Source organism: Eupeodes corollae, chromosome 1 (genome assembly GCF_945859685.1).
Source record: "Eupeodes corollae chromosome 1, idEupCoro1.1, whole genome shotgun sequence".
NCBI classification, from domain to species: domain Eukaryota; kingdom Metazoa; phylum Arthropoda; class Insecta; order Diptera; family Syrphidae; genus Eupeodes; species Eupeodes corollae.
Window position 1 is genome coordinate 112,783,832 of NC_079147.1, and position 17,070 is coordinate 112,800,901.

A 17,070-nucleotide genomic window follows, 5' to 3' on the forward strand; every position below is an offset into this window, starting at 1 on the left:
TCTCATACATTGTAATGATTCTAGGTCATTTTGGTCAAACGTACGTGATTTTGATTATAATAAAATGAATCACTAAATAGTGAAAAACACAACCAATCAATATTTCAAATTTTATTGTTCTTACCAAGATCTCTAGAGATCTTACCAGCTTGGCGATCGAATTCAAAAAGGAACAATTCAAGTTTTCTTACAATCATAATCGATTAACATAAATGCGAGAAACAAAGCTTTCATTATATACATTGTACATATGTACATACAATTTTGGCGCATTGCAGATGGCAAAACAGTTTTATGATATCATCTAGCATTGATTTCAAATATAATTTACAAACAATTGTAGAAAGGGATTATCTCTTAATCCGAGTAGCAAAAAAACAATAAGAAACCCTTCATAGGGTAAAGCTTACAATGTTTGGTAATTAGAGTAAGATGTTTAAATTCAACATAAATTAATTCAATATAATTAATTAAGTAAAAAGGATTTAAGTTATCAATATAATAAAGTAAAGCGATTTAAATCACAAACATCCCGGCGCCCCTGAACCAGTTTCAGGACAGTGGAAGGATGGCCAATTTAGCTATAGGTCGAATAAATGTTCCAGTTGACGTTCGTACAGTGGCTACACGAACAAGCTGATCAGCACCCGGTGAAACATTTTCAATCCGGCCCAGCAACCATTTTGTTGGTGGTAAGTTTGGCTCTTTAATTACCACAATATCACCTGGTTTCAGATTTGGAAGTTGTTTTTGCCATTTGGGTCGTTCTTGGAGACTCGTAAGATACTCCTGCTGCCACCGCTTCCAGAATCCTTGAACCATGTTTTGCAAAAAATTCCAATGGGTCAAACGATTTGTTGGGGTTTCAAGTTGACTCGGCTCAGGCACAGCTGTTGTTGGTTCACCTATGAGAAAATGAGATGGTGTTAAAGGGTTTAAATCCACATCAGAGAGACAACATAAAGGTCTAGAGTTTAAGATAGCTTCGATTTGACAAGTTACTGTCGTTAACTCTTCAAAGGTCAATATTGTAGACCCAATGACACGCCGAAGGTGAAGCTTTACGGATCGTATACCTGACTCCCACAACCCACCGAAGTGAGGTGCGGAGGGTGGAATGAAATGCCAGGCAATTCCATCCTTTGCAAGCGATGAGATTACTGTATCGTTATGCTTTTGGGACAGTACCAGTTGATGCATTTCAGAGAGACAACGTTTTGCTCCTTGGAAGTTTGTTCCGTTGTCACTGTAAATGTTCCGACACAGTCCACGTCTGGAAACAAATCGACGCAGAGCGGCAAGGAACGCATCAGTAGTGAGATCACTTACAACCTCTAAGTGTATTGCTTTGGTCGAAAAACATATGAAGAGTGCAATATAGGCCTTCAGCAGTTTCGGTTTTCTACCTCGATTAAGTTTGATTGTGAGCGGGCCAGCGTAATCACAACCTGTGTCTTTAAACGCTCGATTCGGCTGAATCCGTTGAAGTGGAAGGTTTCCCATGAGTTGCTCACAAGTTGCTTTGCGCTGCATGAAGCATGGTTTGCAGCGATGTATCACCTTTCTTACAATGTTTCGGCTACCCATTATCCAAAACTGCTGCCGCACAAATGTAAATGTTTCCGACACTCCAGCATGCATATATCTGTTATGAATGTCCTCTACAATAAGAAAAGAAATTTTATTAGTTTTTGGAAGTATTATAGGATGTTTAATATTATATGATACTGCTGCATGTTTTATACGACCGCCGATGCGTAAGAGTCCATCGCTGTCCAAAAATGCAGAGTATTTTAGTAAATTTGACTTCGGCGATAAAGTCTTAGTTTTAAGCAAGTCGTCTATTTCCCTGGGATAAGAAGTCAGCTGCACATGTTTTAAGACAGAAATTTTTGCAGAATGAATTTCATGGAATTTCAAGCCACCTGAAACGCGAACGCCAGTTGATTTCACGCGTAAGTTTGATATATAACGACGGATATATGCAAGCACTCTAATTAACCGATGCCACGAAGATATATTGTCAATAATGTCTTGAATAACGCTTGCATAAAACCACGAAACAAAGTTATTAGTAGGCAATGGTCTGGCCTCGAGTTGAACTGGATCCTTATTAGCAACTTCATTATATGTGCAACGCTTAGAATGAATTGGCCAACGTTCTTCCGATTGGGATAGCCAAGAAGGACCAGACCACCATAGACTATGATTTACGAGTTCAGAAGGGGAAACACCGCGCGACGCACAATCAGCTGGGTTGGATTGCGAAGCAATGTGCCTCCACGAATGACTTGGAACCGTTTCCAATATAGTTGAAGTGCGATTTGCCACGAACGTTGTCCACCGACGGGGAGGTGAATTAAGCCAATGAAGCACTATTTCTGAGTCACACCACGCACATACTCTAATAGATTTGTGAACATTCAAAGAAGATTTTATGAGTTTTAAAAGTTTCGATAAAAGAAGGGCTCCACAGAGCTCTAATCGGGGAATAGAAAGAGGTTTTAAAGGAGCCACCTTTGTCTTCGCCGCGATTATTGTCACTTTTACTTCACCCGAGACCGTTCTTGATCGCGCATACACAACGGCTGCATATGCCAACGTAGAGGCGTCCGAAAACCCGTGAAGTTCTATGTCCTTTTCAGAAAATATATTACGTCGTACCCGAATGTCCCGAAACAAAGGAAGTTCATCTCGATGGTTCATCCATTGGGTAGTTATCCTTTGTGGAAGCGGGTCATCCCATCCTAATTTAAGTTCTGATGACCAAAGTTCTTGGAACATAATTTTAAAGATGATCACGGATGGAGCCAAAAAACCTAACGGGTCATATATTCGTGCAACTTCCGATAGAAGAGTTCTTCTTGTTAGAGATTGGTTAAGCTTAGGTTGATTGAAACGAAATGAAAAGACATCATTGCTTGGGTTCCAGTACATTCCTAATACCTTGATGAAGGAAGACGACTTTTCATAATCCAAAGAAGAATACTCACAATCTTCTGATGGTATCTTAGCCAGAAGACTCCAGCAATTTGAACTCCACTTACTAAGTTGGATTTTGGCTAACGATAGAAGTTCTACAAGTTCTGACTGAATTCTCATAAGATCTTCAATAGAGTTTGCTCCCGTCATGATGTCATCAACGTAGACATCGTTCAAAAGAATTCGAGCTGCAATAGGATGTGTTACTTGATAATCCTCAGCAAGCTGTTTCAAGACACGAACAGCCAAAAATGGAGCTGAAGAAGTTCCATAAGTTACAGTTTTGAGTCGAAAGTATTTCACATTTTCGCTAGGAGAATTTCGCCAGACAATACGCTGATAGTCTGTTTCGGGTTTTCGGATCAAAATCTGTCGAAACATTTTTACTATATCGGCTGTAAATACGAATCGATGCTGGCGGAAACGAAGACAAACTCCGAAAAGATCTCTTTGTATAGGAGGACCTATGTATAAATGGCTATTAATAGACTGCCCAATTGAGTCACCGACTGAGCCATCAAAAACGACCCGAAGCTTAGTCGTAGAACTGTCGGGCTTAAACACCGCATGATGTGGAAGATAAAAATGTCGACCATGGGAAGATTTTGCCTCATCATCAGGTACGCTTTCCATATGACCAAGACTTAAGTAATCTTCCATAAACTTTCTATATTGTTGCTCTAAGTCAGGGTTTTTTTGAAATCGACGCTCCATAGAATTTAGCCGAGACATGGCGGCAGCTAGTGTGTTACCAAAAGAAGGCGATGGAGTTTTCAAAAGTAAAGGAACAATATATCTACCGTCTTCAGAGCGAGAAACAAATTTACGAAATAATAATTCAGCAGGATCATTATCTGTTTGGATCCTGACTGTGGAAACTTCCTCCAGTTCCCAAAAGCGTTGCAAGAGATAATCAGTATCAACAGATGATTCGGCATTGCATATGCCAACGCAAGAAATTTGATTAAAAACGAATTCTCCTGTAATGACCCATCCAAAGGAAGTATTCTGCGCCAACGGTCTTCCTTCTGGGCCTATGATTTGTTCTGGTTTTAGAATCGACCAAACTCTGTCTGCTCCTAGTAAAATATCTACCGAACTCGAAATATTAAATAGTGGATCAGCTAGTTCCAACCCTTGAATATAGGCCCACGACGAACTATCAACAGATTGAGTTGGTAAGTTAGAAGTTAGTTTCCTCAAAATATGTACATCACACTGTAGAACGGTGTTGCTAACCCTCGAAGCCAATGAAATTGACATATATCCGTTAGTGTGACCAGCATTTGCAGAAGAAAGTCCTAAAATAGGTATCCGAGAATGTTTTCGACGAAGACCAATACGTTGAGCTAATGCTTCTGTAATGAATGAAGATTGTGACCCTGTGTCTAGTAACACTCTACATTTTATTAGTTCACCCTGATGATTACGAACATAGGAGAGAATGGTAGGCAAAAATGTTTGCTTTGGAAAACCAAAATTGAGAGAATGGTTGGTCAACAAGGGAGAATCAGAACTAGCAATAGGAACACCGGAGGTAACGTCAGCATTTGAGTTGTCTACAGGAAAATCGGAAGAAGATTTCCCTTTCGAAGAATATTCAGGACCACTAGATTGATTGGAGTGGACAAGTGAGTGATGCCGCGATTTACAGACTCGACAACGAAAATGGCTAAAGCATTTGTAAGATGCGTGGCCAGAACGAAGGCAATTAAAACACAATGAATTGTCTTTAAGAAATTTCCGACGAGAATCAATACTTAGCGAAATAAACGAAGGACACTCTGATAGTTTGTGATCACCTTTGCATTTGAAGCACTTAGGGTTTTGTCCTGCTGACTCAGCTACGTATGAGCGAATTGAAGTCGGTTGCTTTTTTCGCGATGTACCCGGAGTGTTCATCGGAGTGCAAGATTCAAACGCATCACATCGTAATTCAAGAAAATCAAGCAATTCCTGCACTTTACAGTCGTCCCGAGAACCTACTTTTTTAGCCCAAGCATGTCTGGTTGCCTCATCGAGCTTGTTGAGAAGCAGAAAAATAATCCAAGGGTCACGCGTTTCTTTCTTCGCTGCCTGAAGACCACGAATAACTTCATCGGCACCGTCCGTAATTTTTCGTAAGGTGTCTGGATTTGACGAAGACATAGTAGGCAGTGAAACGAACGATTGTATAAGGGAATGTACGAGTAAGTTTACGCGATTATACCGTTTTTCGAGTTTTGTCCATGCCCCAATATAATTAGCATCGGTGGGGGATATATGGCTGATAAGATCAGCAGCTTCGTTTCGCAAAAAAGATTTTAAGAAATGAAATTTTTGAGTAGAGGTAAGCTTATCATTTGTATCTACCGTATCGATAAACATGTCGCGAAATGTAGGCCAATCTTTGTAATTGCCGGAAAATGGAGGAATGTTAATTTTAGGAAGGCTTACATTCGAAGATTTACAAGACGAATTAAGTTTGCTTAGAAATGAGGATTGATTTTGGGCAAGCTCCTCGACAAGATTAATTTGTTTATCAACACTCTGTTTTTCCCGAATAGCTTTCGTAAATTTCGTATGTGCACCAAAATATTTCATTTCGTATTCTTCAAATTCTGCTTCAAGCGTAAAAACTGCTTGCTCGTCTAAACCTTCCAAAGACGAAATATGGTGGAACGAAAAGTCTTTCCACGCGATTTCTAATTTTTCTAATCTGACTTCTAACATCGGTAAATCTTCATCGCCCGTAAGAGATTCACAAAAATTCGTCGCACGCGTAATGGCTCCCTTAGCATGTCCACGAAGTTGCAGTGACGTCATTTTAATCAAATACAATTATTGTTCTTAATTAAGAAATCGAAATTTAATCCACCACACCTTGAATAATTTCTTAAAGATTTCTATAAACCGGTACTTTAAGCTATTGTCTTTTTAGCGATTTATATTAATAAGTTTAATTAGCTATTGAATACTTTTTCTTATTAGTGAATTAAACACTCGATTTTTCAATTAATCACCAGTTCAAAAAATATAAAATATCCGGCTCGAAGGACCAATGATTTTGATTATAATAAAATGAATCACTAAATAGTGAAAAACACAACCAATCAATATTTCAAATTTTATTGTTCTTACCAAGATCTCTAGAGATCTTACCAGCTTGGCGATCGAATTCAAAAAGGAACAATTCAAGTTTTCTTACAATCATAATCGATTAACATAAATGCGAGAAACAAAGCTTTCATTATATACATTGTACATATGTACATACAATTTTGGCGCATTGCAGATGGCAAAACAGTTTTATGATATCATCTAGCATTGATTTCAAATATAATTTACAAACAATTGTAGAAAGGGATTATCTCTTAATCCGAGTAGCAAAAAAACAATAAGAAACCCTTCATAGGGTAAAGCTTACAATGTTTGGTAATTAGAGTAAGATGTTTAAATTCAACATAAATTAATTCAATATAATTAATTAAGTAAAAAGGATTTAAGTTATCAATATAATAAAGTAAAGCGATTTAAATCACAAACAGTACGCATTCTAGCTGGCCGAAATAATTAGTCTACGGTCTCTCCTGTTGATCTGGATACTTCAAAACACTTTTGAGAGCAGACCCTTGTCACATAAACTTGCACTACCATTCACTTATATTGATGAATTAGTTTCCCGATTTTCAATGCTAAAGGTAATAGAGGCTTTGAAAAAAATGAAGGATAATAAGGCTCCAGGTTTAGATGGAATACCGGTCGAGTTCTACAAAAATTCCATTTTTTTAGAACAAAATTTACTTTTAATAAACAAGCCGCCTTTGACACTATAAACAGAAGGTTACAACTTTTAAAGATATTGGCTTGTCTAAAAAATTCAAAAGAATATATGAACAACTTATATCAAATACAAGTTCAGTAGTAAAAATTGGTATGAGATTGTAAAATCAATTTAAAGCTGAAACAGGAGTTCCACAGGGATGCATTATAAGTCCCTTGATTTTTCCCTCTTCATCAATGACATTGATGATCAAATTCCAAGTGCTTTTATATGCAGATGACCTTGTTATTCTTACCGTTAATCCAGAGACTTTGCAGCTAAGATTAACAAATTAAAACAAATATTCAAAGTCAAAGATAATGGTTGTTAGATCTCAAAACGCCAGTAACAGGACAAATTGCAACTGGCACCTTGACGGCTTAAACTTAGAAGTAGTTACAAATACCTAGGATTAACTATAACACATAACTTAAATCTTGGAGCTCATTTTAAAGACAAAATGAAGTTAGCAATAGTAGCTATCAATCAAACTTCTTCAAAAGTAACTTTATAGATGCGTCGACTAATATTTAAGTATTTGAGACAACTATCAAAAGTTATCTCTTATATGCTAATGAAGTTTATAGATACAAGAAAAAAGAAGTAATCGAATTATTCCAACCGTACTTTTTCAAACGTATTTTCAGACTCTCTGCTAATAAACCAAACTACGCTATTTACATTGAATCTGGCTTGCCTCCAGTTTACTTAATAAACCTCAAAGCTAACGCAGATTATATTGTTAAAGTCTATAGACCGTGTTTATGCAGAAAAACCTTTAACTCCTTAAGTACTCAAGTTATGGCTGAGACACTGCCAAATATGTGTCAAAGAGTGATCGAAATTTACCTCAAAAGATTAATGCTTGCAACAATTCGCTTGGTGGTTGTTTTGTATCACTGGTTAAAAATTAAATTCTGATTTAAATGAAATTCGATTGCTAATCGTTATAAAAAATACTTTATTAAATTATAGGTGTAGTTTAAAAGTTCGAGAAGAAATGAATATGACTATTTTCTTATTACAAGGTTATAAGATGATTTTACCAATTTTAAAAACATAGAACAATTGTTTGACAAGAAGTGTCATTTTGGGCTATTAATTTAGTTGGTTAATTCACAATAATCATTTTGGATAAATAAGAAATAATAATGAATATAAATAATAAAACTTTTACATTTGTTATAATTTAATTTAATTTAATATAATAAAATAAATAAATAATTGGTGTGCCAAACATTCTCCGCCCCGGTGAACGATGTTCACAATGTAGTATAGAGCCGGACCTGGTTAATGCCTTCATTAGAGGCTTGGATGCGACCCACACTGGTAACTTCCCAACCCGTCTGTCGATTTGTCTTGCTAAAAAAGTTTGTCTATATGTACTCGTGTCAATTTTTACCAAATTTGGGTACTATTTTTTGTAGATTTTATTTTTTATGAAAAAACGGACTGTTGGATTTTTATATTAAAATTACTGAATATCGAAAACAATATGCTCTGTGAAATAAAATAAGTTTGAATCCAATATTTTAAATTTTTGAAAAGCTATTTAAGTCGAAAGTAAATTTTAACCAAGTTTTAGTATTGTTTTTTTTAGAGTTTTATTTTTTGTAAAAAAACTGTCCATTCGATTTTTTCAAAATTTTACCGAATGTTGAAAACAATATTTCTTATAAGATAAAATTAGTTTAAAGCCAATATTTCAAACTTTTGAAAAGATATTTGAGTCGAAAATCAATTTTTACCAACTTTTGTTAAATTTTGTTAATGTTTTTTTTTTTTTTTACAACAACTGTCAATTCGATTTTTTTCAAAATTTTACTGAATGTTAACAACAATATTTATTGAAAGATAAAAGTAGTTTAAAGCCAATATCTACAATTTTTGAAAAGATATTTGAGTCGAAAATCAATTTTTACCAACTTTAATACATTTTTTTTATAGGTTTTTATTTTTTGTCAAAAAACTGTCAATTTGATTTTTCTCAAAAATTGTCCTAATGTTGAAAACAATATTTCTTATAAGTAAAAATTATATAGAAGCTATTATCTCAAATTTTTGAAAAGATATTTGAGTCGAAAATCATTTTTTACCAATTTTGTAAATTTTTTTTCGGTTTTTAATCTTTTTTAAAAAAATTGTCAATTCGATTTTTTTCAAAATTTTACTGAATGTTGACAACAACATTTTTTGAAAGATAAAAGTACATTAAAGCCAATATCTCAAAGTTTTAAAAGATATTTGAGACGAAAAGTGATTTTGTACAAATCACTAAACATTTGCATGAAGATGAGTTACAAATGTGTTTTCATAAATTTCGTAATTCTGAAATTTTTTACCTCCATGGTTTCTATTAAAAAGTTTGTTTATTTTGGAAACTTGTGTATTTTGAACGAAAAATTAATGTACGACTACGAATATATTTTGTAGTAAATTTACAAAATATTTTTTGAGTGTTATGTTTTTTCACAAATGAAAAATAAAAGTACCCGATTGTGATCATTGGAAATGAAATTGTTTTTCTCTAAATAGTCGATTAATATTATTCATATCTATATTTAACCAGTTACTTGATTCAGACTAGAAGATAAACAAAACTATCAAGTAGTACTTGTTTGTATTCAAAGGAGGTAATAAGTTTTGAGGAATTCTTATTTATTCGGTTGTCAACTCAAGACTGAATTATTCAAATATTGTTATATATGTACATACAATAACATCATAAACATTTTTCTTTAAGTGAACTTCAAAAATACACAACAAGCCTTTATTGTTTCTTTGATACAGTCAAATTTGGTCATCGCAACCCCGTAGCCCAAGAACAACGACTGTTTGAGTTTTGGTTTATTAAAAAACCCATTAAAAAAGAAATAAAAGTATTTTAGTTATGATCTTGAATATATATTTTCCATCTAGTTAAAAATCTGATGTCATTTTGTGTAGAGGTGTTATCGCCCCATTCCAACCACCGCAACAACGACAACACCAGTTTTTATTCAAAAACTTTACACATCAAGTTTTCGCAATTATTCTGTCAATACATAAAATAATGACAACACCAAAAAATCCAAAAAACCAACTATGTATGTTAATACGCATGTATATAAAAAGAAATATGTCCCATAAATAAAAAAAAGTATGGCCAAAATATTCAAAAAGCATCTAAAATTCACATTCGGACAAAAAGTATCTACTTTCGACTTTCCCAACAAAAATAACATCTCTATCCATTTCGAATAGCAGTTTGTTAGATACTTTAAAAAAATGATTTTCTAACTTTCTTGTTCTTATTTTTATGATGTTTTTTGTCCAGAGAGAATTATGATTCTTTTTATCACTTCTGAATAATGACCAAGTTACAAAAAGCATTCGTTTTCCAATGGATACGCATCAAAAATGCCAAAAGAACTTCCTGACAAAAAAGAAAATAATTTGCATTTTTATGGAAAAACTTTTTTTTTCTGTATGAAAATAAATCTGCAAATAGAAGAAGCGAAAGTGTCGTATTATTTTATACATATATTGGAATAGGTAGTGCGTGTGTGTGAGAGAGATGCTTATGTATGTACGCATAAATAAAATTCTTGATTCGAAATTAGTATACCAAACGAATTGTTTTCATTTCCAATTGGTTATCCGAAGATCCGGAGACCGTAGCCTACTTATAGCTCGCACAATAAAAGTTTTCTCTTCAAAAGAAAAGAAACATTTCTTTCTTTTATAATAATAATCAACTGAATGATTGTAGAACCGTACCTACATATAGCTTCCCTATAGTCAGATAGTGGGGGAGATTTAAAAAAATAATAAAGTAATCCTTATTACGTTACAATACTGAATCTGAATCTGAATGTCCAACAAAAGGAAAATTTCGTGACTTTTCACCCAGACCCACTGACCATGACCGGCAAGATAATAAATTAAAAAGAAGCTGCCTACCCATCCTTTTTCTAAGGGAATTTCATTCCATTTTTATTTAATAAAATAAAGTAATAAAAATTGAAATAATTGGTAAAATTGTTCCACGAAATAACTAACCCATAACGGGCCAGTATCCAATAATCGCGTTTGTAAAGTTTTTTAAAAGTAACGTCTGTCGTTTTAATAAACTCAAGCAAACCATCATAGCAGGGGTGTAGACAGTTTGTCTTTGGCAACTTCAATTCTTATCCATGGCGATATGGGGAACAGAACAAAGATCCTTCAAATATGTGTACGTGTATATGTATGTTCCAACCTACTCAAAATAAAGTTCTCATATTGGACTTTCTTCTTGAAAAGCAAACTAATGCCATAACATTTGGAAAACTTTCATCCTATACGCAGAACCCACTCCCGCCCCCCGTAACTTCATCAAAATGTCAAAAAGAAATACCGAATGGAACAAAAAGAAAAAAAGTATCTTCGAATGGTCAAAGTTTCTCTAATTTCATAGAAATTTTATGTAGTTGCTATGCGAGCTCGTGTGTTGAATCTATTGGGGGATCCTTCGATAATGATGAACATTTGACATGATGATGTGAGAAGGCAATAACTCGATTTCGAACCAAAATCCCAAATTATATTATTTCTTGCAAAACTTTAACTATCGACCCTTGACTTGACTTTGTTTTCATTCAAAGACATATAATATAGCGGAAACGGAAGGGGTGGGGACGGGAGATTGAATAGAACACCAAGAAACTATAGAAAAAATCCTTTTGATAAAAAGGATATTTTTCTGTATACATGGTTGCATGAAGAAAATTAATGAGATATATAAATTTCGAATATCGTATATTCATTTAAAATCAGGTGGGGTGAATATTGGATCCATAGATACTCTGTCTACATAGTCACTGAACAATGAACTTAACTGAACTAAACGTACCTATCTATAATTTTCCTTTTATATTTCTATTCATTTACTTTTGTATTTTCGTGAGAACTCAGGAGCGCAAAATATAAAAGGGTTGCCCAATAAAAAAATAAAACTCAAGTTGACAAGGGTCGGGTCGATTTCAAAAGTCTCTATGACCATGGGACGAATACAAAATGAGTGGGTCTCAAACAATTTCAAATGCAAATCGTACTGCAAATAGATTGTTTGTCGCACGACACTCGTCGCAATTCAATAAAAAAAAAACAACTTTTACACTCCGGATCAATTGAAAACCATAATTTTGTATTCCTAAACAGATAAATAGATAATTTATTTAGTGAACAATATAAATTATTTACAATATATTTCATTTTATAATAATAAGATACAATTTGAATGTTAAGAAGATACATTTTAAATTTAATCATAACATAACATAAGTTATTTATAAGGAAAGTTTTCACGAATTTTGGTATAATTTGAAACACAAAAAGATAAATTATTTGAAAAATGTACAGCAAATTCCTTGACAATGTTCTCAAATCAATTTAAAACTCAATCTACTAACTTTCGATTTATTTTTAACTTCCCATAGGAAGTTATTGTAATGGGTCCGATTTGTCAAATTGACATTTCTCGACGTTTCAAGGTCCCTAGAGTCGAAATAAAAGATTTTTAGAAAGATGTCTGTGCGTGCAAGTGTACGTACGTTTGTACGTCCGTACGTCATTTTTTTGACGTTTTTTTCGTCCTCCATAGCTCAAGAACCAGAAGAGATATCGACTTCAAATAAATTTTGTTATACAGATAATAAAGCAGAAAGATGCAGAAAGGGCTCTCAAGAAAATTTCGTGGGTGGTTTTTTTACCATAGCAGTTTAAAAAAAGGTGAAAATTTTGGATAACCCTAAATATCTTACGAACCAAAAACGCTAGAGACTTGAATTAAATTTTATATAATATATTGTAACGTGATATTAAACAAGTATATTTTTTGAAAAAAATCCATCTAATGGTTTTTTTTATAAATCAAAACAATTTTGTGCAACAAAGAATAATGGTTTTGATATTTACTAAAATTTTGAGAAAAATCGAATTGACAGTTTTTTTATAAAAAATAAAAATCTAAAAAAACATTACTCAAAGTTAGTAAAAATTGAATATCGACTCAAATATCTTTTCAAAAACTTTAAATTTAAGCTTCAAACTTATTTTAACTTATAAAAAAAATTGTTTTTAACATTTTGAAAAACCTTGAGAAAAATCGTATTGACAGTTTTTTTTTTCAAAAAATAAAAACCTAAAAAAAAATTAATAAAAGTTGGTAAATATGGATTTTCGACTCAAATATCTTTTTAACACTTTGAGATATTGTCTTTAATTTACTTTAATCTTTCAAAAAATATTGTTGTCAACATTCAGTAACATTTTGAAAAAAATCGAATTGACAGTTTTTTTTACAAAAAATTGAAAACCGAACAAAAGTTGGTAAAAAATGACTTTCGACTCAAATATCTTTTCAAAAATTTGAAATATGGGCTTCAAACTTATTTTATTTCACAGAAAATATTGTTTTCGATATTCAGTAATTTTTATATAAAAATCCAACAGTCTGTTTTTTCACAAAAAATTAAATTTATATAAAATAGTACGCAAATTTGGTAAAAATTGATACGAGTACAAATAGACAAACTTTTAAGCAAAACAAATAGACGGGATGGGAAGTTATCAGTGTGGGTCGCATCCCAGCCTCTTTTCTGGTCATTAAATCATTCAACTATTTTAAATATTTCTAAACCTAGTTCTAATATCATAGATTCTTGAATTTGACGGTCTAATAAATCGAAGTCGTATCTCATACTGATATCTACAAATCAGAGCTCTAACGCTTGAGGAGGAGAACTTGATGAAGGAATAAGTAAGAACTAAACCGAGTACCAACTATTCTATAAAAAAAAAAATTCACCATATCAAGAAATGTAGCACTAAACATAGGTTTGATTCCAAAGAGCTTAGTATAAGTTAAGTGACATATCAGTGTCTATTAATGTCAAGGGTGGATCCAGACTTTTAAATCAGCGGGGCGACTCACTTACTATAAAGATGACTTTTTGGGTACCGCTTAATAATGTTCTTCAATGTTTTCTAAAGATTGACAACATTTAAATAACATAATGTCTATCTTAACCTTACATTTACAAAATCGTTGAATCACAAACACGCTTCAGCTTCAGCTTCGGCTTCGACCTGATGTTTACGAGTCACAATGGAGCTTCGACCTAACGTTTTGATTGACAATCGTAAGGAAAAGATCGTAATGTTACGTAATGTGAGTCAAAATGGAAGCTCAAGGTCAAATTTGTTGAACATTTGCTTTGCCTGAAAGCTAAACAGCTTTAAAAATACAACAAACAAAATACATACATACATACATACATTTGGAGAGATAACCATTGTTTGTTAGAAAAAGTTGAAAGGTAGGTACTTAGGTAGGTTATTGTAATATTGAAATCGTTTTATTTTTGTAGAACAGAAAAAGAGTGTTATTCGAAACCTCATAGATTGAAGAACTCCGTAGATTGAGCTCCCGGACACACCAACGTCTCTCAGTCTAAGTTTCTTCTTGCTCCATGAGCTGAACAAACCCACGATAAGCTACTTGAGCTATAAATTCCATTTCTTCAATTTCAAATTTCATATCTTTTATTGCACGAAAAATCAGAACAAACTTTTGAGAAAAAATAACAGCTGCTAAAGACAGAAGTGTCATTTTAGAAATGGCTTATTAGAAATGTCATTCAAAGCAACCTCAAAGCAGGTCCATCGTAGCGTAGACGAAGCTGAAGCTTTGTGTTTCAGCCATCAATCCTCGGGAGTGTATTATTACTTACGTTGTCAGTCTGCTTACTCGTAGATTGGAGCTAATGCTAGAAGACAAATTTTAAAAAATCACTGTTATGAGTGAACCTTTTGAAAATATTTTGTTTTAAAGGAGTCAACAAAACTTAAAAATTGTAAAACAGAAAAAAGTTTGGTTCTTGAATTTAATGAAAAAGGTGCTTTTTAATACATAATTTAACTAATTAAGTTTTGTTAAACTCTAAAAGTTTTTGTATTTAATAGAAAATCAATACGGAATTCAAGACGAGTTTTAGGAACTTAAAGAAAACTTAATATCATATTTGGCTATCTCTTATTCAAGGTTACTTCTTAAAAACTTGAATATTTGCTCTTCCACTCAGAAATAATTTTAAGAAAATAATTTTAATTTTAAGCATTATTAAAATTTTTCGAAATTCTTAATTGGTTGAAAGCAAACATTTTAGTTGTTTTGACCGGAAACTGCTTTGTGGTAAATATCGTTAAATTACTAACAAATTCTTAGATAAAATATTTACTTATACAACTTAACTGTATAAGCTTTATTGCTCCTGTGACCCCTGGTTTTTGTCCGTTCCTCAGTTTAAAGTAGTACTTTGATCTTTGAGCAACAAAGTTTTTAACACGGTAAAATACAAATTTTATGTTCATTTGTACATAAAAAAAACCATCTGTGTAATGAACAATACCATTTGCTGCCCCCCCACTGCATCTACTGTTAGTTAAGGTGCAGGTTTAATGGGTATTACAGGTAATACTTTGCAGCAGGAATCAGTTCCTTAATTGCTTTAGGAATGGTAAATGAATTTAAATGCATTATAATGGTGAATGAATTTTTGGCCATAGGAATCCAAAAATTAGGGCACCTCCAAATTCACTTATTTTACATTCTTGGAAAGACCCTTTTCTCAAAATTATATAACGGCGTTGACTAACCAAATTCCGCTGCAATGTAGATAAACCACTCAACATGCGCACCGCAGGTCAACAATTCCACCTACTCGACCTTTATGAAGTAAAGATAAGTCCTTCTTAACTGAAGTCACACAAAACTGCTGGAGCTTACGGCATAGCTGCCGAATTATTCAAAGCAGCAGGCGATATTTGGGGCATATACTAGTTCATTTAGAAAATATGGTCGGAAGAAAGCATGCCCCAAGGAGTAGAATCTAAACATAGTTTGCCCAATATATAAGAAAGGAGACCCTCTACATTGGGCCAGAGACAACAGTCTCCTGAACATTGCATCTTATATGCATCTCTGCCGTATTATTACGTCTGAAGCCATTCGTCAATAACCTGGTCCTTATCAGTGTGGCTTCAGACCAGAAAAGTCCACCATTGATCTAATATCACAATACGGCAGATCTTGGAAAAAGTCCAGGAACTTCAAATCGATATCCTTATGACAGCATCTATAAAGAAGAGCTCTACAGAACAACGTCTAGTTTTGGCATCCTTGTCAAACTTATACGTTTGTGCTCTATCAAGGTTTGAAAAGATCTCCCGATGCATTTTATGTCAAAAAAAGTTTTAGACATGTCAATGTACTGTCATGCGACTTCTTCAACATCGTTCTGGAAAGAATTGTGCAAAACTTAACCGTCAATAGAAGGTTCATCCAATTACTCAGATATGCCCGCCGATAATATTGACATAATTGGAAGATCAAAGCTGGATATCAGTGGTTCGTTTTTGAGCATTGCGACGGAAGCGGAGAAGATGGGTTTAGTGGTCAATGATTCCAAGACCAAGTTTATGCGGTCATCAAAAAAGGACAATGAACAACGACGTCTGCATAGATGGAGAATGGAGGAGAAGATATAACGGCAAACTGTACGGGCTGTACAGCGACACTGACCTGGTTAACAGACTTAAAGTCTAACGACTTAGTTTGCTGGGTCATATAGAGCAAATTTAAACCAACGCTCCAGCCCGAAAAATCTTCGAATCCCATCCCGCGACTCAGGTAACGCACGCAGGTGGGTAAAGACCTCAAGTAACTTGGCTTGCGAAACGGTAGACAGCTATCTATGGACCGAGCTGGCTGGAGACGCATGTTGGTTGAGGCCCAGTTCCGCCCTGAACTGTAGCGATACCTTAAATAAGTACATGCAAGAGTGGGATTTTAATTGGAGGACTCCAATGTGCTTAAGCTTTAAGTACCAAATTTTCGAAATGAAACAATTTTAGTTTAAGGAATTCACTTATTTACTATATTTTTCCTTGTCAGCCATGCTTGCCCTGTATTTTTAAGGTATAAGCAAACAAACAAAGCTTTTCGGTTGGATCTTACATTAAAAAAATGGAAATATGACCTTTATCAAATGACTCCTAGTGTAATATTTTTTAACTTCACTTTTTGTTTGCTTGTAACTTTGGAAAACATCCAAAAAGGATGAAAAGATATACATTTTCTGCTTTGGTGAATTTTCAAACGGGATTCGAACAAATTAAAAGTGCGTCTGGTTCTCAAGAATATTAAACGTATCCAAATATACTCGTACTTGGAATTTATACACATTCATTGACTATGACTGCCT

General features: G+C 33.7%; 1 protein-coding gene across 1 annotated transcript; it reads right to left on the bottom strand.

Moving 5' to 3' along the window:
• Positions 1–552: 552 nt before the first annotated feature.
• LOC129942847 (uncharacterized) lies at positions 553–5,787 on the bottom strand. Its single transcript, XM_056051945.1, has one exon. It carries the CDS (start codon positions 5,785–5,787, stop codon positions 553–555), a length of 5,235 nt encoding a protein of 1,744 aa, XP_055907920.1.
• Positions 5,788–17,070: the final 11,283 nt, after the last annotated feature.